The sequence below is a fragment of the Aythya ferina genome, assembly GCF_964211825.1.
Source record: "Aythya ferina genome assembly, chromosome: 9".
Classification (NCBI taxonomy): domain Eukaryota; kingdom Metazoa; phylum Chordata; class Aves; order Anseriformes; family Anatidae; genus Aythya; species Aythya ferina.
Window position 1 is genome coordinate 27025482 of NC_140305.1, and position 22544 is coordinate 27048025.

At 52.5% G+C, this 22544-nt stretch overlaps 2 protein-coding genes across 3 annotated transcripts in view; one reads left to right on the forward strand and one right to left on the reverse strand.

Annotated features, from left to right (window-relative positions):
• The first annotated feature begins 7 nt into the window (after nucleotides 1–7).
• SSR3 (signal sequence receptor subunit 3) lies at nucleotides 8–3624 on the forward strand. Its single transcript, XM_084529360.1, has 5 exons — nucleotides 8–221; nucleotides 385–511; nucleotides 1226–1324; nucleotides 2301–2432; nucleotides 3087–3624. Exons 1-5 carry the CDS (start codon nucleotides 83–85, stop codon nucleotides 3151–3153), a joined length of 564 nt encoding a protein of 187 aa, XP_084385486.1. The 5' UTR covers nucleotides 8–82; the 3' UTR covers nucleotides 3154–3624.
• Nucleotides 3625–4642: 1018 nt separating this feature from the next.
• The window catches only part of KCNAB1 (potassium voltage-gated channel subfamily A regulatory beta subunit 1), a 39730-nt gene continuing 21828 nt past the window's right edge, over nucleotides 4643–22544 (reverse strand). For both annotated transcript variants that reach the window (XM_084529358.1, XM_084529359.1), the window contains exons 2-14: nucleotides 20893–20936; nucleotides 18172–18209; nucleotides 16965–17044; nucleotides 16381–16425; nucleotides 15370–15414; nucleotides 14750–14793; nucleotides 12908–12994; nucleotides 9203–9288; nucleotides 8954–9074; nucleotides 8431–8525; nucleotides 7371–7491; nucleotides 6799–6887; nucleotides 4643–6132 (exon numbers count right to left, since the gene is read on the reverse strand). In XM_084529358.1, coding sequence (XP_084385484.1) covers nucleotides 6043–6132; nucleotides 6799–6887; nucleotides 7371–7491; nucleotides 8431–8525; nucleotides 8954–9074; nucleotides 9203–9288; nucleotides 12908–12994; nucleotides 14750–14793; nucleotides 15370–15414; nucleotides 16381–16425; nucleotides 16965–17044; nucleotides 18172–18209; nucleotides 20893–20936 — 985 coding nt within the window. In that variant the 3' untranslated portion in view covers nucleotides 4643–6042. The remainder of the gene's footprint in view (nucleotides 6133–6798; nucleotides 6888–7370; nucleotides 7492–8430; nucleotides 8526–8953; nucleotides 9075–9202; nucleotides 9289–12907; nucleotides 12995–14749; nucleotides 14794–15369; nucleotides 15415–16380; nucleotides 16426–16964; nucleotides 17045–18171; nucleotides 18210–20892; nucleotides 20937–22544) is intronic.

Genomic DNA, 22544 nt, shown 5'->3' on the forward strand with positions numbered 1-22544 from the left:
CCGGTTCCGGTCCCTGTCAGCCCGCCGCCGGAAGTGCCCTGAGGAGGCGCCGGAAGCGGTTGGAGAGCGGCTGGGAGCGGCCATGGCGCCCAGGGGCGGCCCCGGCGGGCGGCAGCAGTCGGAGGAGGACCTCCTGCTGCAGGACTTCAGCCGAAACCTCTCCGCCAAGTCCTCCGCGCTCTTCTTCGGCAACGCCTTCATCGTCTCCGCCATCCCCATCTGTGAGCGCCACCGGCACCGGGACCGGGACCGGGCCTGGGACTGGGTCTGGGCCGAGCTGGGCCTTGAGGGGGGCTGGGAGGGGGCCTGGGGGGGTGCCCGGGGCCCCACAGGGGTCGCGGGGCGCTGCCGGTGGGGGTTGATTTGTGCTGCTCGCTCCCCCAGGGCTGTACTGGAGGATATGGCACATGGACCTGGTGCAGTCGGCCGTGCTGTACGGCGTCATGACCCTCATCAGCACCTACCTCGTGGCCTTCGCCTACAAGAACGTCAAGTTCGTGCTCAAGCACAAGTAAGCGCGTGGGTCTTGTCAAATAATTCCTCGCAAAATGCATTAGTGTTAGTTTTTATGAGTAAGGACGTGTGAAACGTTGCTCCGATGAGCTACTTTATATGGAGTTCTAAAGGTATTTGTCTTGCTTTTTGCTGCCTTCAAAGTTCATTGCACTCATTGCTGAATTATATTAGCTCATGATACTATAAATCTTAAGCTCTGACAGTGCACTATGGAAAAGTTACCACTGCAATGTTTAACTGCAACCTTCGCTTCTTGGCTGCTTTGCCATTGAAAGTCCTTGACAGGAGTTTAATGTGTGGCACCAAAATGTCACTCGCATGCTCTGCCTAAAGCTGGTGCCTGTTACCACGATGCTGTGAGCTTCGGCATGGGGGAGCAAGGCACGTGGATCGTGTACTTGCCCGACTTCCTTGGTACCAGTAAATCCCAGTTGGTTTCTCTCAGCTCTCTTGTAATTAGGGAATAGACTGGGCTTGTCAGCCAGCAGCACAATGAAATAGCAGAATGACCTTCAGTCCCAGTGGGTATTGCCACAAACTCCATTTGACAAGTACTGCCCCTAATTTAATTAGTGCTAATTGTTCCTTCAGCCTGGCAAGCTGTTCAGTATCGTGACTGGCTTTTATTCTTCCCTGTAAAACACCACTTCCTCTAGTCACGTTTTTTTTTTTCATTTGGCAACTTTAATAGGAATGATGTTTCTTACAGGGTAGCACAGAAAAGAGAAGACGCTGTTTCCAAAGAAGTTACTCGTAAGCTTTCTGAGGCAGACAACAGGAAGATGTCCCGTAAGGAGAAGGATGAAAGGTAACCTCTGCCTGCCTCTGTCTTGTTTTAATAGTGCCTGACATCTGTAAAGCTCTGGGTAGGGTGTTAGACACTGTTGCTTGGTTGTTGTTTTTCTCTGTAACTAGAAACTTTTTCTTCTGGTAATTTGAATTTGTTTTGTTTTTATGAAAAGTAGAAAAAGGTTTTATTTTTTCCCCCAATAAGTAAAATCTATACTGTCAGCTTTTTGTTCAGCTATAAATCCTTTTGAATGATCAATGAATGGTTTTAACAATCAACACCGTTATCAGTAAGGTCCCATAAGGCAGCCTCCTGGTCCCTGAGGTGCAAAGCAGAACGCCTTTTAGTCCAGGCCCGCCGGTAACTGCCTGAAGGGAAGCTGCCGGGCAGGGCGCATGCGATATTCGATATTCGTGGCTACGTGGCGCAGCGGGCTGCGAGTTCCTGCAGGACAGCGCTTCCTGCTGCTGCTGCTGGGCTGTGCTGCTGGCCGGTGGTTGCGCTTGGCACCCCCGGTGGTTGTAACTGGGAAAGCAGGCGCGCAGATTTCCCCTGCGATAGCTCTCAGCAATATCCAGGCTGTGCCTGATGAGGATCAGAACGTGCTTTGTGCCCGTCAGGGCTGTACAAGGCATGAGGAAGAAAACTGTCTCCCCCTTGGTTCAGAAAACCCACGCCTTCCCTTACAGCCAGGCGGGCTGGTAGTATCTAACAGGTAGAACCCTGCAGGCACTGCTATTCATAAAGGGCTGGGTTTGATGTGCATGGACAGAAGACAAATCATAAATAAACATGCAAATGCAGAGAATGTGCAGGGTTTTGTGTTTCACTGATGAGCTGACTGGCAGTTTCTGCTGCGCTGTCTTTTAGAAGCTGGCTGTGACAAGAGCCATGTGGTTTGTCACACCTCTGGGGGTCGCTCTCTCCAAATGCTGGGTGTGCTGGGCTATGCCTTAGTTTCAGTGTGGGAAGTAATGGCTTTACCTGTTCGTAGAATTCTGTGGAAGAAGAATGAAGTTGCAGATTACGAAGCAACAACCTTTTCCATCTTCTACAACAACACGCTCTTCCTGGTCCTGGTCATCATTGCTTCGTTTTTTGTGCTGAAGAACTTCAACCCCACCGTGTATCCTTTCTTACCGCGCCTGGAACAGCAGAGGCCCTGTTCCTGTTTGCTGTCATTGGTACCTATATTTGTCAGCTGGGCTGCAGGCGGACCCTGCCGATGAGTGTGGTTCATTTTAGTACCTCAACTTAGAAACACTTGCATGTAAACACAGAGAATAGAAAAAGAAAAAAAACACTTCCAAATCACATAAATATTTACCATCTGTCACTAGGTGTTTTAAGGATATTACTGGGACAATCTATAAAAATTCTTATGGCTTTGCCATTTCCATATTGTAATTATGCAGTAAGGAGGCAGCTCCTGTTCTTGTAGAAACACTATCTCGGTGTTAATTGCCATGTGCTGCTACATTACACAACTGTTTAGTTTCAGTAAATTTACCAGATTTTTTTATTTTTTTGTTACTTAAATACTGCTAAAAACAGTTTTAAGAGGACAGGCCAAGCTTTAGGAGTGTCCTCATTCTGAGTATTCGGTGACTTGCTGATAGCCTTGATGTTAAGCTGTGTTTCAAGTTCTGGTGTTGCAGCCCTATTTTAAGTCTACAGAGAAGGCTGTTTTAATTTGTTCTTTTTCATAAAACTTCAACTAAAAAAAAAAAAAAAAAAGTGGTATCTTTAAACATACACATCCTTAACCTTCTTCCTACAGAAACTACATCCTTTCTATAAGTGCTTCGTCTGGACTGATCGCCCTGCTATCTACAGGATCCAAGTAGACACAAAAAAACCCAACAGTTCATTTTTGTGGCAGCGTTCACCTTCCATACAAAAGCTTAAGGGAGGAACAGGAATACATGTTTTTATAATGTGACTGCCTGAGGGTCTGGGGGGAGGGTTTCAATAGAAAGCTAGTGAATTATACATTTGGTATCTTTACGTGGTATTATTCAAAAAATGAATCAATTTTTTTACGTAGCATTGAAAGGAGGTGGCATGTGAGCAGTTACCAGACAGCCTTTCTGGAGCTCTTCACGGCTGTGATGATTCTGCAGACCAGTGAACACCACGAGCAGCCCGTAAGGGGAGCTGCACAGCAGCACAGAGCAGCTGGAGTCAAACCCTGTAACAGAACTTGCCTGTAAATTTGGTTGTAAGAGCCAAACTCCACAGTCGTGAAAAGTGACAATCCACCATTTATTATTGTAACTTGCAAAGTTTTAATAAAAAGGAAGCTTTTTGTCATTTAATTTCCTGTATTCCTTTTGTCATTTTCTGGAAGTGGGTATTTCTGGGGGTAAGCAACGTGCATAGGCTTGTCAACTGCTTTCATTAGAGAAGAGACTTCTACAAGTCAACGTGTTTATTGTTTTCATTGGAAATACTCTTCATTTTTAAATGACTTTGAGTCAGGACAGGATCTGAACAGTATCTCTTAGGAAAACATTCTTGAATTTGTTTGATTTTTTTTTCCCATTCATTTCTGAAGTCATAAATCAAAAAAAAACCTGCAGCTTTTCCTGGCATGACTTAACTAAAATGCTTCAGCTGGCTTTTTGTAATGGGTTTATCAGGCAATCCTTTTTTTTCTATGCTATCAGTGAGGCAGCTGTTACTTAAAATGCTAAACACTGCTACTATTAATGGAGCCGTATTGTAGAAGTCACAGATACTGCTGTTACAAACTTCAATCTGTAGGAAGGAAGAGAAAGCTTATAATCAGATTTAACCTAAAAATTACTTTGCTGATCTTTGTGCTTCAATAAGATTCATGCTTATGTAAAATTTACTGAAGAAGATTCTGAAGTGCAGGAGATGCTGCAAGGCAAGCCCGATTGCGTATGCTGCCTGTAACTGCTGCATAGGAAGTGGAAACAGTTCTTTTTTCTACATAGTCAGACAACTTTTCAGCTTCGGTAGTTTCCTGGTCTGACTTGCACCGCTGATCCTAGGGCTAGTGCCCACGAGGCAGATTTCAGGCTACTTACCTATTTCATTTTCAGAAGGAAGGTGAGAGTTGCTCCTGGCAGGCCTGGGAGCAACTCTCCTGACAGGAGAGGCCGGGTGCTGAAATGCAGTGGGGCTCCAGGGAGCTGCCACACGGACGTTCTCGTGGTGTTGGTCTCAGGCCAAAGCGTTACGTACGACCGCTGCCTGCTGTAGTGGGCTAACTTCTCTGCAGAATGATTCACGGCTGTTTTCAGCGCCAGCCCCTGCTTTATCATAACCGGTGTCACCATTGGTAACAGAGCTCCAAGTATAGAATCAGTTGCACAAAATGCTTTTATTGGGTCCAAGCAGAAGTCAAAGTCAGACTGCATTTCTTGCTATACAGCAGCTAAGTTCATTTACACATAGCACAGCTTATTGGATTAAATACAGGAGAGAACAAGTCAAGTATTCCTATCTGCCCACGTGGCCCCCGGGAGCGCTGCACGCGTCGCAGATATCCTGAAGTTAAGAGGAATAGCATAGAAGGGTCCCATGAATACTGTACATAGCTGTACCTCTAGGAACTCTGTCCCTAAAGTCTCAGTGCCAGTGTGAAGGACTAACTGAAATCATCGGCGCGCTTTACAGAGCAATCTTGTAGTAAAACATGGCATGGCTCTGAAGGTGGGCAAATCAATAGCGAAATGTTTACTATCAACTGCTGCAGAAGGATGGAATGCTCACAAAAGAACTACCCGTGTCTGAAAAATACAATGCGTTTACTTATGCCCGATTCCAGAACAAGATAAAGCAAATGTAGCCTTCCACCAAAACGCACACCTGATTGTTTCTGGTAGTTTTCAGCAGCTATGCACTACGTAGATCTATAAGGATCTGTGTCCTCAAAAGCTCAGGAATATTGAAATTTGCAATAGCTATGTCTACAAGCAGGCAAAAGTAGAGGCAGGTTTCTAGAAAATGCAAATAAACTATTTTACCATGGATTTCTTGGTTTAAAGTTTATCTAGAATTAAAATTGTGCAAACAGGAGCTGTTTGCATTCACCTGACATGCATCTGGGGGGTTTCAAACTGTGCTCATCTGGCTTCTACTCGACATATGTCTGAAGAGCCCCACATAGCTGAAATAATTGTCTAGTTAGCAGTTGAGCAATACAATGCATAACTAATTCTCTGACTTAAGTTCATTTTTCCATTACAAACAAAATCTAAAGCATGTACTCAGCATTAAAAAAAAGCAAACGGAAAATTTGAACTCACCCACTCTGTCTGTTAACCTAACTGAAGAAACTTTATAGCTGAGAATTCCCGAATGTGGTTTTATTAAAACCTAAGTTGTATCTGGCTTTTCTTCATTGAAAAAATATATCTGTACATCCTTCTTTAATTACCAAGTACCTGAAGGTTATAAATTATTTTTTGCTTTACATGTGTTTTTCACAGCACAAGCATGAGGTGCTAAGAGGAAAGTAAAAATTAATGAATTCCGTCGAAGGTAAGAAAATACAAGAAAGTTCTTGCTTGTAAAGGAGATCAGCTGTGCTTTTAAATTCACTGCAGATTGGTAGCAACAGCACACGTCTCGGAGGATCCAGTAACAGTAGACACGGAGCAGCAAGCTGCTGACTGATTCTAATGACCGGATATTAACTCGGGACTGTACTTCTGTACAGAGCACTTATTAAACCATGCAGTCCAGGTAATTCATGCATTGCATTATGATCTGTAGTCCTTCTTGCTGTAGGGCTTATTTCCCAGAATATTATCTATTTCATTTACAATATGCGATGTCATCTTTGGAAGAACCTAGGGGCAGAAGAAAGCCAAGGTTTAATCAAGCCTCCATTACAGACAGTCGCAGGTTTTTCCAAAATTAAATCTAGATTTCATCAAAGAATGTCTCCTCCGGGACTGTGTGTGTGTGAGGGACGTATTGGAACATTTATCTAATAACAGTTTTCCTCTAAGGGAAAAAGATAAAGCAACTTTATGCTGTGAGACAACCACAGAAGTGCTTGTCCTAAACTCTGCGTGCACGATGCCACTCGACAGCAGCGGAGGCGGCAGGAACATCAGAGGAAGCTCTTATCTGCCAACAGCAACAGAGGCTACTGAAGGCCCATGTGGGCCCCGTGCTTTTCTCAGGACGAGTGCTGCAGATTTAGTGGAATATATCATGTCTTGACGTCAGGCCACTTGCTTCTTTCAGTTAAGCCTTGAGGCGAGATGCGTTACAACCCACAGACCCCACGGACACCCCCCTCCTGTTGCTGAACACGGACACAGCCGCTGCACTGGGGTGTGAGTCGTGGTGAAGTGAGGTAGTTTTGCCTAATTAATGTGTATAACTAGCACCGTAAGAGGCCTGAAACAAAACATAAAGTACTAAAACCCTTAAGAAAACAAGGGCACTGGTCTCATGTTGCCTTGAAGTAAGGCAGGAGGCAGGCAGGAGCTGCCACGAGCACTTGCCTGTATGGCTCCCAGGTTCTCTATCAGCTGCTCCGGGTTGGAAGATCCTAGAAGAACAGAGCTCACCCCCTCGTTTCTCAGACACCACGCTGGGAACAAAGTCACAGGATGGTTAGGAACAAAGGGTTCACTGCACTGCACTACTGCCAATCCCGGTAATTGCCAGAACTTCTGTCTCTATTTGACAAATAACAACAGTATTTTTGGAAGCTGTCACTTCCCAGGTCCCCTCTGAGTCATTCCTAATCCAATCAGGCAGGATAGTCACGCATCGTGTCGATGCTTCCTTTTTCCATTTTTACCAGTGCTGGCTGCAGTTCTGTCGGGCTGCAATTCCTCATCCCACGGAAGGAGAGCTGGGGATGCCTGACCCACCGCGTCTGCACCGGTCACCACCTCACAGACTGCTCTTTTCCCATTCCTCGGTCAGCCACACAATTCTGTGAGCCGAGTAATCCGGGACTACCTGATCCAAGGAAGGTCTGCCCCTAGCGCCTTCTCCCCTGGGCCCTTTTTCCTGACAAGAGCAGGGAGAGGCACGGCGCCACCACAGCCCCCGTGCCGCCGCTTACCGACTGCCAGCTGAGGTAGTGTGCAGCCCAGACGCTCCGCGATGGGCGAGAGGTCCTTCAGCTTCGTTTGCTGCTTTCTTCCCTCTTCGCTTATGATTTTTTCTTTCAGCCACTGGTAGCACTGGAAGCAAACCACATCGCAGTCAGGCGTCAGTTTTAATCGAGCAAAGTGGGCAGGGAAGGGCAATTATCAGCACCTCTAAAAATCATGCCCAGCCCGGGAGGTAACTGGGGGCTGAGCAACGCGGTGATGTGCTGCTACCTGAAGCAGTTGTGGCAGGGGGCAGGACATCTCCCTTGGCAGCCCGTGTCTGGACTGCTCGGGCTGCGTGCCACTGATGGGCTCAGCCTGGAATCGGGAACCCCACAGTTTTATTTTTGGGCCGCTGGAGCCAGTTGCAATTGGAAAAAGGTGAGATATTGCTCAACTGCAGAAGGTTTTTGACACCCCGCTTCCTCCCAGCAAACAAGTGAGAGAACATCTGATCTTGTTCAAGGCTTACTGCTAACGTTGGAGATTAGAAAATTAATTAGAAGAGGCTGAGATTTCGGTTTTCCCAGCTCCAGACTTGAAATACAATTCTGATTCACTGATTCAATTCAGATCCCTCTGGGAAATGATGCCTTCTCAGCTAGTTTGTAGCAAATATTGTGTATTTTGTTTTGAAAGGTGTACTTTGTTTTGAAAAAAAAAAAAAAACACACCACAAATGCAACGAAATGCCACGTTTCAAAATTGTGATGCTTGTTAGCAAGTCAGCGCAGACTGCGCCTTTCCTTTCAGCTGATGTGCTGAGACTTCCAAGTAGGTGTTCTCCAGCCCTGAGAACGAAGTCAGCCACCTAAGGGAGACGGGGTACAGGAGCAGCACAGCTTCAGGAGCTGGCCAAGAGCACCCCAGTGCCCACAACTGGGAGCTGAACCCACAGCCAGCCCCAACCTGCTGCTGGCCTAGGGGTCAGAGGAACCGAGCCTGTCCGTGCCGAGCAGCCACAGGGCTGCCTTTCCTTGGCATTTGCCAGCCCTGACGACGGCAGCACTGGAGCACGTGAAAAAATACCTTTAGAGCCGCCCTGGAGCTTTCGGGGACCCCGTTGCCGTATTTCCCTGAGATGATCCCGCAGGCCAGGGGAGACCACGTCATCGCGCCCACCCCTGCGGAGAGGGCAGAGGTGTTAGGGCACCGGAGAGCGCAGAGCTGGAGCACAAACGGGACTTTGAGCAAAGAGCAAACAACACCTGCTGATTTGTGTGGCAGCTGCCTGTGCTCCTCAGTCCCTTTAAGGGTGTCGAGAGCATCTTCCTGGCAGACAGGGGTTTGCTTTTTGGTATTTTCACAGGGTGCCCTCGGTGCTCATCCAAAACCTTACCGTGACGCCTGCATGGACCACTCCATGTCCACGGGGTCTCAGCGGGCAGAAGCAGAGGCACTAAGCCAGGTTTCCTTTAGGCTGTCAGCGAGGCACTTGGCTCTCGCTTTCCACCCACAGCAGGGATGTGCTCCCCTCAGGAGCCTCTTCTCCGACCCTTCTTTATTTCTCTCTCAAAATGGAATAGATGCAATAAACGGCCTCAGACTTTACCGATTTTGTGGTACAATTCCGGCAGCTGAACCTCCACCTTCTCTCGCTGGAAGAGGTGGTACTCGGCTTGCTCGCACACGGGCGGTATCATGTTGAACTGCCTGGCCACGGAGTAGGCTTCCTGGAGGAGAGAAGCCAGCAAAAAGCACGGCACTCGCCGAGAGGCTCTCGCAGGATGGATCCGAACAAGCCACCCCCAGAGCGGCCCCCTCGAGCGCGGGGGTGCCAGCACTGGGGACGTTTCCTTACCATGATCTCCATGGCGCTCCAGCGCGACGTCCCCCAGTACATCGCCATGCCCTGGTTTATTACGTGCGTCATGGCTCGGACGATTTCTGCAGGAAAAAAAATAAATAAATAAATATGAGAACTCTGCCCAGCCAGATTTGTCAGCACCAAACTCACCCCAAAACACCAGTTATGTGGCTTCCCATACCACGTTGTCTGTCCATGCTCTCCTGCTCGAGCAAGGAGGACAAAAACATGAAAAGCCTAAAATAAAACGTTCTGTCCCCAAGTTGTTTGAAAACTTTTACCAGCTGGCTATTGTCTGAGTATTCTCCCGTGATAATATCCCCTCCAAAATGTAACACAAGAGGGCAGCACAGTCGGGAAATAAGCTCAAAAGAGCTGCTCCAGCCCCACGCCAGGCAGCAGCTCACCCCGAGGTGCCTGCAGCACAGGGCCGGGGCCTCCTTTTGTTCCCTGCTCATTTCCCACCCTTGTCACAAGAGAAAATCTCGCAGCTCCTCCGCTTGCCTTCTGTCTGCCAAGGCAGCCCTCACAGCCAAGAGGCTGGGAGCTGTCTGGGACTGGGATCCTCCCAGCGACAAAGCAGCATGTGAAAAACAGCACGGAAAAATATTTAACCTTACAGGGGATGCGAGCAGGCATCGTTCAAATTGACAGAAATAAGCCAAGTGGGAGCTGGGAAGCAGAAGAAAACGATCCCCATTGCCCTTCCCGTTACACACGAGGCACCTCACCCTCGGCGGGCGCTGCCAGACTGCAGCACGCTGCCCCAGGGAAAGCTGCAAGAAGGGAAAGCTGCAAGAAAAGGGGTGATAATCCCTGAGATCCTGACCCAGGTGAGGTTGCTCAGCCTCGCTCAGCACCCAGCTGCACAAAGGAGCCTGCCCTGGGTCCGGGTGTTAAAGCCAAAGGTAGCAGCTGGGGCTCCTCGGGCACGGTGCTGGGCATCGCTACCAAGAAGGAGATAAGCTGCCTTGTGTACGTGAGGATTCTCGGCCTATTTATGGGGGAAAAAAGAAAGAAAAAAAAAAAAAAAAAGCTTGGCAGAGGGTAGTTTACACTGCCAATCTGGAGGTTATTGTGAGATTTCTCCCGGAGGCAGCGACAAGCAGCTCACCAGGATGAAGTCTCCATTTGTAACCCTCGGCGGGCTCTAACAGCGCAGCGTGCCTCCTGCACGGGCAGCTGGCCTCGGAAACATCGGCCTGGGGGCTCCTTCCCACAGGGAGGAGGAGAGTTCAGATGCCAGATATTGTTCTGCTTCTTGTTTTGTTTTGTGTTTTTTTTTTTTAGAAAAAAAAAGGCTGTGGGGTGAGGCTGTAGGGTGATGCCGCAGGGTTTCAGCAGGGTGATCCTGTAGGGGAATGCCTCCCTCCCCCTGCAGCACCCGCTTCTCACTGCTTTGGGTTTCCTCTTTTTGCCGTACGATCATTTAGGAATTTTATAAGCGTTTTCTCATATGCCTCTTCCACATTTTGGCCCACGGTTGTTTTCATTTCCCCCATCTCTACTCCCTTCCAGAAGAACTGGACTCAGCTCAGGAATGTATATATTTATGCTCTTGTTTACCAGATCCTGCACCCTTGGGTACGCCTCTGGGACGGTTTGTGAGCAGCAGCCGCTCAGTCTGCTCGCAGGATGGCAGAGCTGACAGCACGGCAGGGGAGAGGCTGCTTCTAAATGCCTGCTCCGAGCCCCGGCAGGCGGCCTCCAGCAGCGCGGTGTCAGCCTGGGAGCTGCTCCGGGCCCCTCCTGGCACATCTGCGGGGCCGTGGGCTGGGCTGGGCTGGGCCCCCCCTGCCCCAGCTCGGCTCTGCTCGGCTGGAAGCATCGCTCGGGGTGAAGAGGAGCATCTGCTGTCACAGCCAGGGGATCGCAGCTGCAGCCGGAGCAACGAAGCGTGAAGGGTCAGGAGCAGAAGCGCCCGTCTGAGCAGACCGCGGGTATCTCCTTTTAGCACTAAGGGCACGCTTTTCCAATGAGGTTTTTTAGTGCCCAGAGCCGACAAGACTCATCACGAGAGGGAAAAGAAAAGCAGCAGCTCTTTCGCCAGGAGTTTGAGCGTGTCTGGACTTCAGTCAAGCGTCCCCAAGCCAAAGGACGCCTGTCTGGTGCTCAGCAGCCATGGTGAGCTGCAGTGCCCGGGGCTGGGGCCCATCCAGACTGCTTCCATCCATCCCCTCCGGTGGGCAGCAGGTTCCCTGGGTGTGCTCTGGGGGTGATACTGCCCTGTCCCTGTCCCTATCCCTGTCCCTGTCCCTGTCCCTTACCCTTACCCCTGCCCCTGGCACCGCGCTCACTGCCCGGCTGGGGCCCTGCACCCTGCAGGCGCTCGTCCAGCAGCGCTGCACACACGGGACACGGGGGGCTGCAGGGGTCGGGAAGCAGCTATTTACTCCTGGGAAAAGCATGGCCACTTGAGGACACCGAGCATGGCTGGGATTCTGCCTTGTGAAGGTAGCTTAACACTTGCAGTGCGTGCCAGATATTGCCGAACCGACAGATGGCTCAACAGATGCTCCGGGATGGAAGTGGCTTAGTAGGTGAACCATAAAAAAAGCACCAAGTACATAGAAAGAATCAACGCCGCACCATTCATAATAAAAACGTCCCTTCCCTCACCCTGCTCCAAGTCTCACCGAGCTTTATTCGCTGCTGCCAGGCTGCAGCACCGCCAGCAGTGCCCAGAGCTGCCGAAGAGCTGCGGGTGCCCGAGCTCGGCTGCGCCGTGCGTGCATGGGCGGCACATCCACAGCTGGAGGAGCTCAGAGGTGCTCCTGCCCCCGAGACACAGCAGCCACACACCTTGGCCTCACCATGCACTGCAGATCTGTGCTGCCTTTGGGGTCCCAGGCACTTTCCTGCTGGCACGGGGTCAGGGCTGGGGGCACGCAGCGCTCCCGGGGCCACCGAGGTGCTCGCGCCTCCTGGAGCTGGGGGGCGGCCAGGCCCCCGCTGTGTTTGCCATGGGCTCAGCCGTGACAGCCCTGCTGCCTGCACCTCTTCCTTCTGCCTGCTCCTGGCTAACCAGGGCACGTGCCACGTACACGACGGGCAGTTATCAGCCGAGAAACAGAATTAGAGGGAACAGACACCGTGGCTCTCACGCGTTCCTAACCGCATGCCCCCCTCACCGAACTGAACAAGGACCAGTCCCCCCAGCTGCCCAGAAACCTGGGCAGTGGTCCCCCAACAAGTTCTCATCTCACAACACCCATCGGAGGAGCCGCCTGGGATCACACCCTGCGTTTTCACATCGTGGGGAGAGGGCAGATCCAGGCTGCCCGAGGACAGGGATGGGGACAGGAATGGGGACAGGGACAGTGCAGGCCCGCTGCCCTCCCCAGAGCTGGCTGCAGTGGTGCACAGGTGCCGTTTGGCACAGAGGTCTGCTGAACACAAACACAAATTCATTTCTGCTTTGTCTGAAGCAACTGGGAGAAGGAAATTACGGATTGAACAATGTTAGAGGCACCGCTGGGATTTAAAGAAAATTTCAATTCCCATCTCAGAGATACAAATTCCTTTCATTTAAGTGTAACTATATAGGACTCCAGGATATCGTGAAGCAGGTATTCGGTATTTAAGCTGCCTCGCCTGAATTTTTAATAAAGATTTGCTTTTCATTTCCTACCATCAGAGGCATAAGCCCGTAAGCCAGGATCAGCCGCACGAAAACCTCGAGCTAAAGCTCCCACTAACCTTCCATGGGGGTGTTGTTGTCCGGCCGGTTGGCGAAGACCACGTCCACGTACTCCAGCTGCAGCCTCTGGAGGGAAGCCTTTAATCCTACAAACGGCAGAGCAGAGAGAAAAACCAGCCATATTAGGACTCAATGTGATTATTTGTGCTTTTATTTAATTACACTGAGATTCGGATGGGAAGACACCTGCACCACAGGCACTTGTGGTGAGCCAAGGGGCCAAGTCCAGGTTTTGTTTCAGAGCTAATCTACCAGCCCAAGGGAGGGGGTTCACCTCCCATTTCAGACAATAAATAAACCCTAATTGCTTGCTAGCAGCCTTGCTGGGGGCGTGCTCTGCCCCCTTCACCTCCCTGCCCACCAGGCTCCCCTGTGAGCAGCTGATGGGAGCCGGCATCCAGAGCCTGCGTAGGGACGTGCGTGCGTGAGAGAGGGAGAAAAAAGAATTCCTAACGCTTATTTTCTATGAATCTTCCCGGGAACAAAATGTTTTTTAATGAATGTTCATGAAGAACAAGCCAAAATAGAGCAGTCTGAAAACGTTCGCTGAATTCTGAGATTAAAAAATGGCTGTTTTTGCCAAGGGTATTTATAGAAAACAGCTACCGCTGACCTTAACGTTATTTGCTACTTTTGCTGCGAAACCATTCCGACTGCTGCCAGGGCTTTGCTGTCATTTCACGAGGCAGTTCCTCCAGGAACGGGGGGCGGCTGGGCTCGGCCGCGGGCCCCCAGGCAGCCCGGGTGCAGGCACCGCGCCAGGGGCTCGTTCACGGGGGCACTGAACGAAACGGGGCCAGAAACCTTTCCCCAGCACCACCCTAACACGGAAGGCACACGCTAATGTGGCTGAACTCCACGAGTGTGAAGCGATGGAAGTTTTCTAGGGCAGTTACTGCTCACTCAAAGTGCTCCTGTTGCAGCTCTGCTCGAGTGTGCCGTGACCTCGCCCGCCCCACAGCGAGAGCCAGGCTGCGGGGTGGGCAGCACTGAAATCCCAGCTAAGGGTGGGTAAGGTACATATACCAGTAATATATCCCATTTAATCAATTTTATAAGACAGCAGCGTGGCAGAGCTGTCCCTACCCCTTCTGTCTGGAGACTGACACCACGGGACCTGGCATGGACGAGCCCAAATTTTCCTTTCCTGCTTGTTTCTGGCAGCAAACGCTGCCTTGAGCAACAGCCCCGGCAAATGATGTGGGTTTATCCCACAAGTCAGGGGGCCAGGGGCAGCAGGGAGGGCTCGGCCTGACCCCAGCACGCCACAGCAGGGTTTGGGGAGCTTTGGCAGCTCGTGCACGGCTCCAGGGGAGCCTCGAGTGCCTCCCACGCTGCTCCGTGCCAGCAGGCAGAAGTGGGTCAGACAGCAACGAGGCGGCTGCTGGGAGCCGTGAAGCACAGGTGCCCAGCCTGATGCTCCCTCGTGCCCCGTGCAGTCACCACGAGCCCTCCCCACGGCTCTGTGCGCCTCTTCCCCCACACACCCATCCTACTGGGCGCATTTATCCGCAGCAGCAAGGCAGCGGGGCCCTGCAGTGGTGGCTGCTTTTTGGGGAGGGCCGATTGCCCCTGCACACCCCCAGCATGGGGCAGGCAGCCTGTGCTGCTGGGACGGGGCAGGAGCAGCCCCCCGGGAGGCTGCTGGCACTGTAACAAGGTCACAGCTGACGCTGCGCAGCCTTCCCATGACAGAAGTGTCTCTTTTCGCAGGCATTGCTCAGTTTGTGCCCTGCCTGTACAACGCCGTGCCACGCACCCACCCCGTGGGGAGCTGTGGGGAGCCTGCTGAGGGGAGCCCAAACCCGTCCCAACAGTGAAACCCCTGGCCCAGCACCCACCTTCGATGATGTGCTTCCGCGAGAGCCCCCTCTCCGTTTCAGCCCTGCAAAGGCAAAGTGGGGACACGCGGTTAGGGGGCCGAGGCAGCAGCCACCAGCAGGAAGCAACACTTGAAATGCCTCCAAATGAAGTGGCAGCATCAGCCCATGGAGCAGCGATGCAGCCAGGAGGGACGGGTGCCGAAAATCCCCGTTTCCCAGCCCTACGGTGGGAAGCAGGGAGCGGCGCTGCGCCTCGGCTGCCAGACAGCGAAATGAACCTCAGCGTAAGGGGGAAGATCAATTTAATCACTTGTGCGTTATCTCTGATGACAACCACCCAGACACTAGGTCACACACTAACAGCAGGGATAACTTTCATGTCCGTGGTTTGTTCGGGCTTCTCTCAGGCTTTCCAGCAGGTTGGGAAGTGCCAGTGTGGGTATTTTGTTCTCAGGACAAAGCCAGCGAGCACGCTGCGGGAAGCAGGAGGCTGGGCAGTGCTCAGAGCCGGGCTGCTCGGCCTCCCCCACCACCTCCCAGCGGGGTCTGCCTGGGGTGAGACCCCCAAATCCCCCTGCCCAGCGCCAGCTCCCAAAAACCCGGCCACGAGCACAGCATGCAGGCAGCTCCGAACTTACTTTCCACCCCAGTACAGCTTGGTTGTGATGACCAGACTGGACCGCCTAGGAGCAGAAAAGAAAAACTGCTATTGTTAAATAAAATCATCACAGCAAACTGTTATTGTTAAACAAAATCATCACAGCAAACCCACGCAGCTGCCTGCAAAGCTTCCTGCCCATCCGCCCAGGGCACGCGGCACAGATCCTGAGCGTGGGGTGTGCCCTCAGGTACGAAGCCCCAGGAATGATGCATTAGCCAAATGAATCTCTACACCCCAGTGGGATATTAAACCAAATATCTATCATTCACAAACTGCTTTGCTGCATAATTGTAGGTGTGTAGCACAATTTATCTGCTGCTTTGCTCGATGTGACTTCTCTCTTCCGCAGGATGCTTCACACCGAGCGATCGCCCCTGGAACAGGGGCACGGATTTTGGGAGAACACCGCTGGGGCTGCTCCGTGGTTGCAGGCTGGCTCTGGCACACAAATCTTTAAAGATTATGTAAATGCCCTTAAAAAGACCCAACGTATGCTAATGCGCTTCATTTACATGAGGTATCATCTCCTGCCAGGCTGCCCAGGATGAAGGCCCAGCACAGCTTTGCATTCCTAATTCCCAGCCTGCTGTACGCACGCACAGCCCCGATGCACACATCGTCTGTCTCGAGGTACCGTGCACAGGAATGAGGACAAAGAGCCGGGGAGGGAACCGCTGTGCACAGACGGGTGGCCCTGTGCGACAGTCGGGGCAGCACTGTGAGTTCTGGGCATCCTGCAGGTGTCCTGACCTGCTCAAAGCAGCATTTCGGGTCAATCACAGCAGCTTTGTGGAGCTGACACGCATGCCCCAAAAGCACAGAGCATTTTCGTTGAGGGGTTACAAGATCTGGCTCCGGAGCTGCCCCCCGAGCAGCCCTGGTGCTGCCTGCAGGCAGCAGCGCTCGCTCCCAAGCCCCGCACAGCACCGGCTGTGCAAGGACCGGGCGCATCCCCCCGTGCCCGAGGGTCCCTGCAGCAGTACGGTACCTCCAGCCCTTCTTCTTGAGGATGTTCCCCAGGATGACCTCGGCCCTGTGCAGGAGAGAGAGAGCCCGTGAGAGAGGAGAGGAGCGAGGCAGAGCTCCATCACCACCCCAGCCAGCACGGTGGTGCTGTGCCAACACCAGCGGAGCCGCTGAGCCCTGTCCCTGCACCCCGCTCTGCCTCCCACACCCAGCACTGATCACCCAGCACCAGGTATGCTACGGGGGGGATTCTTTTTTTTTCCTTTTTGTCTGGTCCAGCAGTGACACCAGGAGCACTATTAATTAGCCGGGCTGCAGCCAGAGCTGCTCCTCCCTCGGGGAGCTGCGTTGCAGAGGGTCACTGCCACGGGCCGCTAATCCTCATTACAGCACGCACCAATTTGGCATTTATTCAGGACACTTTCCTCCCTGTGCTGAGAGCGAGCACTCACGGCAGCCCCAGTCACGCATCTCAGCTGGGCGCGGGGTCATTTTTTAAGAGTGCTCCAAAAATAGCATTTTTTCAAGGGGATTTCCCAAGCAGCTCCACGGCCGGAGGCACAGGGCACCCCGGCGCCCCGCACCGCGGCAGAGCCGGGCACTCACTTGCCCGCCGCGTACACCTCGGCCGTGTCGAAGAGGTTGACGCCGCTCTCGTAGGCGATGGTCATCAGCTGCTCGGCCACCTGCGGGCAGGGACACGGGGCTGGGCACGGGCACTGCTCGCAGCCCCGCCAGCCCCTGTGCTGGATGTTTCGCCCCTCGCCGGCGCAGGAAGCGGCACCAGTGCCGCCGCGCCGTCCTGCACAGGATTCGTCCCTCGGATCCTTCCCTCGGATCCGTCTTGGGAAGAATTAATCTCTTCCCAGAGGGAAGTCCTGCGCTTGCTAAAAGGAAAGCAGCCAACGATTTAATAGGGCAGCAGAAACCGCTCTGCGGATGTATGGGGTTTGGTGCAGAAATGCGTTTAAAGCCGTCTTTTGGCCACGCATTGGCTAATTCTAAACAAGGAGAGCAAGCGAGCCAAATTTGTCATTGAAACAACTCTTTTTGCTTCAGTCTGCAGTGCTGGGAAACAGGAATAAACTCAGCCCAGCGATCTGCGGCAAGCAGAAATACCCGCAGAGGTCAGGTCGCTTAGAAAGAAAAAAGGTTTGAAATCAGAAGCCTGGGCCTCTTCCCTGCTGCAAAAGTTATTTTGGGATTTTCTGCTGCAGTACTACAAGGCAGGCTGCTGGAAGGTTTGCCTTTTTTTTGATGAACAGCGTTGCCAGTGTACCTGGCAGGCAGCGAGGTCCACGTGCTCTGCAGCACGCGGGCAGGAGCACGAGCAGAGGCTGAGAGCCATCTGCCGTGGGGAGGAGACCCGAGCACGTTTCCACTTGTTTCCTCTTATTTTGGAGAGAAAGAGAAATAAAACGAGCTAAAATCACCGGGCAGCTCTCCGGGAGATGCTGCGCTCCTGGTGTTTATGGCTGCCGTGGATTACACACGCTCTGCAAAAATAGAAGTTTCCCAGTCCTGCTCCAGGAGCGGTGCCGCTGCCAACGGCACGCACGGAAATGTCACTCCCAGCAGCAGGGAAAAGCTAGTTGCAAGGGGTAGATGTTTTTATTACAGCTCATCTCTGGAAATGTCACATTCATTAGGATTTTTGCAGCAGAAGCCAGGATTTGTATTCCTTTGCGTACCGACTCTGCCATTTGCTGTTACCAAATCAGGCTCCTGTTATTTTGCTGGCCACAAATTCATTAAAAAACCTATTCTCGTTAGCTTGGCTTCCTGAATTATACTTAAACCAAGGATTCCTTACCTCATCTGAGATTTGGCCTCCAAAAGTGACCCATGTCCCTAGAACACAGAAAATGACCGGTTACTACCAGGGAGGTCACTTTTTGTGCAGACCCACCAGGGGGGACTGACAGTGGTGCAGCTGGAAAACGTTGTGACGGTGCAGAAACATGTCATTGAGGGAACAAAGCTCTTCCCCAACCACAGCTAATGCTGCTGGAGTTAAAGATTGGTATTTTTAGCTAATTTTGTGTTTCCTTCTTCCTGCTGCGAGGGAAGTGAGGTGCTCCCAGCCCAGGACGTGCAGCAGGAGCCGCGGGGCCGGCCCCACGCTGCCGGGGCTCTGGTGCCACGCAGCACCGGTACGAGCAGAAACAGGCTTCATTTTGTCATTAAGCGTCTCTAAGGAAGTGAAAAAAAAAATCCAAATGAAGACCGATTTCCATGTTAAAGCCTCAGAAGTGTTATTTTTACCGGAATACATTAAAATGCATTTCTACTGAAAAAAACAAACGTGTTGAGACTGTTTATCCCACAGCGATTTTTTTTGCCTAAATGTGCACGCAGGTCCCGAGCACAGGTAAGAAGAAGAGGGGTTATTTATGCACCCCGTGGATCACAAACCCCACACTCCAGGTATACAAACCTGGGCCACCAGCTGTGCCCGGAGCACCACAACAGGCTTATGGGGGCAGCAGCAGGGGCACCCCGAGCCCCCCAGCCCTGTGCAGGGCACAAAGCGCCCGCGCTGCTGGGACACGAGGAGGCTGGGGGCTGCTGCCGGGGTGCTTTAAGAAACCCTCCCGGAAAACACAAGGCTCCCTTGGCATTTCCAGCAGCGGCTGTCAGATCGAGGATGATTCACAGCCCAGCCAAGAGGAGCAGTTTGGAAGAAAAATACACTAGAGAAAAAAAGAAAATCCTCATCCTTACTTGTCCCCCTACCCACAGCCATTTCCCGTCGGCCCGTCCCGATTAGCGGTGTGCTCACACCTGGGGGCAATGCGGGAACGCAGAAGACAAAAAGACTTGGAAAAAAAAAAACATTATTTCCAGTGTGGGGTTTGTGGTGGAGCACGGGCACGGCTCCGAGGCGCAGCCGCTCGCCTTGCCCACGTTGGGAAGCCTTTTCCAGCTGGGCGCCCTCGGCTCCAGCAGAGGCATTTCGGCACTGAAGCCAGCTCCGGCTCCCTTTCCATCACAGCTCGGAGCCTCGCGTGGTGTGACTATTTCTGGGTGATTTGCTGATGCAAAATTCACCACTCGATATCTCCGCTGCCGGCAGATGTGTCACCTCGCAGAAAAATAAAGGCACCCTGGCTGGGAGCCAGGGCTCAGCCTCCCACCGGGGTGATTTTCCCCCAGCCTGCTCCCCGCGAGGCCGATGCCGTGCGGAGCCTCCGGCTGCTGGAACTGCTCAGAGAGCAAGGTTTCTCCTCTGCTTTTTCACACTGAAGGGGATGTTTGGGGCTGGGATAGCTGGATGGATCACCTTGCTGTCTCAACGTTTGCTGAAAATCAGCCGGCCACCTGCAGCGCTCATTCACTGAGCTAAGGGCTGGGGAACATGGCCCAAGTTTTTCCTGCAGCCCCACTGCCTTGCTGAGCAAGCATCGCTGCAGGAGCCTTTTGACAGCCCAGCTGCTTGCCCAGGGTTGGACTTTTTACAGTTCCCCCTTGAAAACCCCACTTTGGGCTAACTTTTAGAAAGTTGGAGGCGGCAGCAACACGGCCCCGAGCCCCATGGCACGAGCTGGGGGCGCAGCGCCCGGCACTGCTGCCCTCGTGCCTGTGTCCTGCACCTATAGGAGGGTGCAGGCACCCCATCAGGGAGAGCTGGGAATTTTAGGCAAGATTGTTGAGCCTTCGGAAGGCCCAGCTTAAATTGGATGCCTGGGGACAGCCTGGGGACACTGCCTGGCTCTGGCCCCGTGCCCTCCACAGTGCCCGGCCCCGCAGCTGCGCTGACAGAGGCCCGATATGTTCAGATAGACTCAGATAGACTCAGATAGACTCAGATAGACTCGGATAGACTCGGATATATTTAGATGCTGCTGCGGCCCCACCTGCTCGCAATCACAGAAATGCTCGGCGAGGCGATTTTCTCCTGCCGCTGCTTCCTCCCGCAGCCCCCCCTCCGCCCCAACATTTGCTCCTGGTGAAACCGCCTGGACAAAAAAAGCCTGCTGTGCCCAGCGAGGAAGTCCTTCACAAGTCGGGAGCTATTTTAGCCAGAAGAGCTCTTCTCTTGCCGGAACAGGCCTTATTTGTACGACTTTACAACTCAGGGTGACTTTCACATCCCCTCTGGTTTAAAATCAGCTCTCAAGGCGCTGTGGAAGAAATGCACTTCTAAGCACTTCGTGCCACCGCAGGGAGCACCTGTGTGAGTGCGGCCCCACACCGCTCCTGCTCGGCCACGGGAGGCGGCAGCAGAGGATTTACACACGCAGCTGGCACTGCACACACGTCCTGCACTGCCCAGAGATGCCCTTTTTGATAAAATGTTGGTAGGATAAAATATTGGTAGGATAAAATATTGGTAAGCTGTTCGTCAGTTCTTGGGTCGGTAGGGAATGGAAGCAGCGAGGTGCATGAAGGTAAAGGGAAAAAGGGAAAAGGGGAAAAAGGGAAAAAGGGAAAAAGGGAAAAAGGGAAAAAGGGAAAAAGGGAAAAAGGGAAAAAGGGAAAAAGGGAAAAAGGGAAAGGGAGGACAGCTGCAGGGCTCGGGGCACAAACTCACCCAGGCCAAGGCACGAAACTCGCAGTCCGGATTTCCCAAGGTTTCTAGAAAAAAAGAAGAAAACAACGTTAGACCAGCTGTGCACCAAAAGCACCCATTTTCCTGCGGGGGAGCAGATTCCCACTGGCTCAGGCACTGCCAGGCTGCTTGGGGCCGAAGCAGGGGCTGTAACACACACACAGACCCCGCTCTCTGCCTTCATGCAGCACTCCTGGCAGACACCCTGGTTGGGGCACTCCCCTTATTCAGCCGTGTGCTCTTCATTCCCCTTCCCACTTCCCAAAGCAGCCCCAGAAAATCAGCACCCCCCACCTTGCCGTCCCCGGGCCGCCCTGCAGCAGGCGCAGGGGCTGTTCTGGCTCCCCCCGCGGATCGGGGCTGCAGACAAGATAATTAGCCGGGAGGCCGGGAGACGTGCTGCATGTGAACCCCTACCCTAACGTGGAGCTGGCGCGGCAGCACGAAATGCCCTGCTAATTATACCCTCCTGCTTTAACCTTCACATCACAGCCGGATCTGTGCAATTTTTTTGCCAGATCAAGGTATAATTTGGGGACCAGCTCTTTACCTTCCGCTGCGGAGCGCAGCGAACAATTACTGTGCTTTTAATTTATTTTTTTTTTTTTTTTTGCTGCTGGTAATGAATTTTTTAAATCCAAAAGAAAGAACAGGACAGAACCCCCCAAACGCTGACTTATCGGGGCCTCAGCTGTGCTCACACAGCCCCGGGCTCACAATATGTTTGGGGCAGGCACCCACCCGATACCTTTTTATAAGGAGAACACTGATGGACCCCCAGGTAACAAAACCCGCTGTGTGCACGGTGCTGGCACAGGCGATGCCGTCTCCCCCTGCACACAGCGTAACCCTAAAAATGAATCTGAGCAGAAGCATCGTGTTTGACTTTCCAAAAGCTGTCCTTGCTGTTGACTTAGTGTGCAGATGAGCGGGGTGCTTGGAGAAATTTATGTCTAGGCTGAAGAGCCAACACCAGAAAACGCCAAGCCCTGTAAGCGCGAGATCCTCCCTGCACACTGAGTTCAGAAGCTGGAGGAAGGCTGGAGGAAGGGTGCCAGTACATCGTGCACGCATCAGAAATTCAACTCTAACCAAAGTCATCTGATGTAGAAACGGGGTGGCTTACCCTGTGCATTTTCCATGAGGTTTGGCACCGGGCTGAGATGAGCCAGGCTGAACCGCTCTGAGGTGCGCTTCGCCTCACCCTGCAGCAGCTCGGCAGCGCTCTCTCTTGTTCATACACCACTTCTCACTGCTCTGCCTGGCTTCTCCCACCTCTGACACCTTATTGCAGGACCGGAGGGCTGGCATCTCTCCGGACAAGCCCCCTCCAGCCCCTGCTGAGCACAGGAAGGTGTCACTGGCTGCTGGCTCTGGCTGCAGCACGGGGCAGCCTTCAAACTGCTTCCAACCACCTGCCCGAACCTGCCTGGGTTTGCTTTATCCCAAACTTGCACCATGAGCGAGGCCTGAGAAGCATTCCACATCGCCTCCCGGATTATTTAAAGACAAAGCCTAAAGCAAAGCAGCTACATTTGCAGAGAGAAAAGAGAATGAAAAAGAAAACAAACCAAGAACCTCCCCAAGAGCCACCTCACCCAGACATCGCTGCTCTAACCCAGTCCTGCTCCTGA

Bases quoted from the DNA above. Each gene is read 5' to 3' on its own strand.
- SSR3 (XM_084529360.1), top strand. From the start codon at position 83: ATGGCGCCCAGGGGCGGCCCCGGCGGGCGGCAGCAGTCGGAGGAGGAC. The intron at 1,325-2,300 runs GTAACCTCTGCC...ACCTGTTCGTAG, and splicing joins CGTAAGGAGAAGGATGAAAG to AATTCTGTGGAAGAAGAATG. The intron at 2,433-3,086 runs GTATCCTTTCTT...TTCTTCCTACAG, and splicing joins AAGAACTTCAACCCCACCGT to AAACTACATCCTTTCTATAA.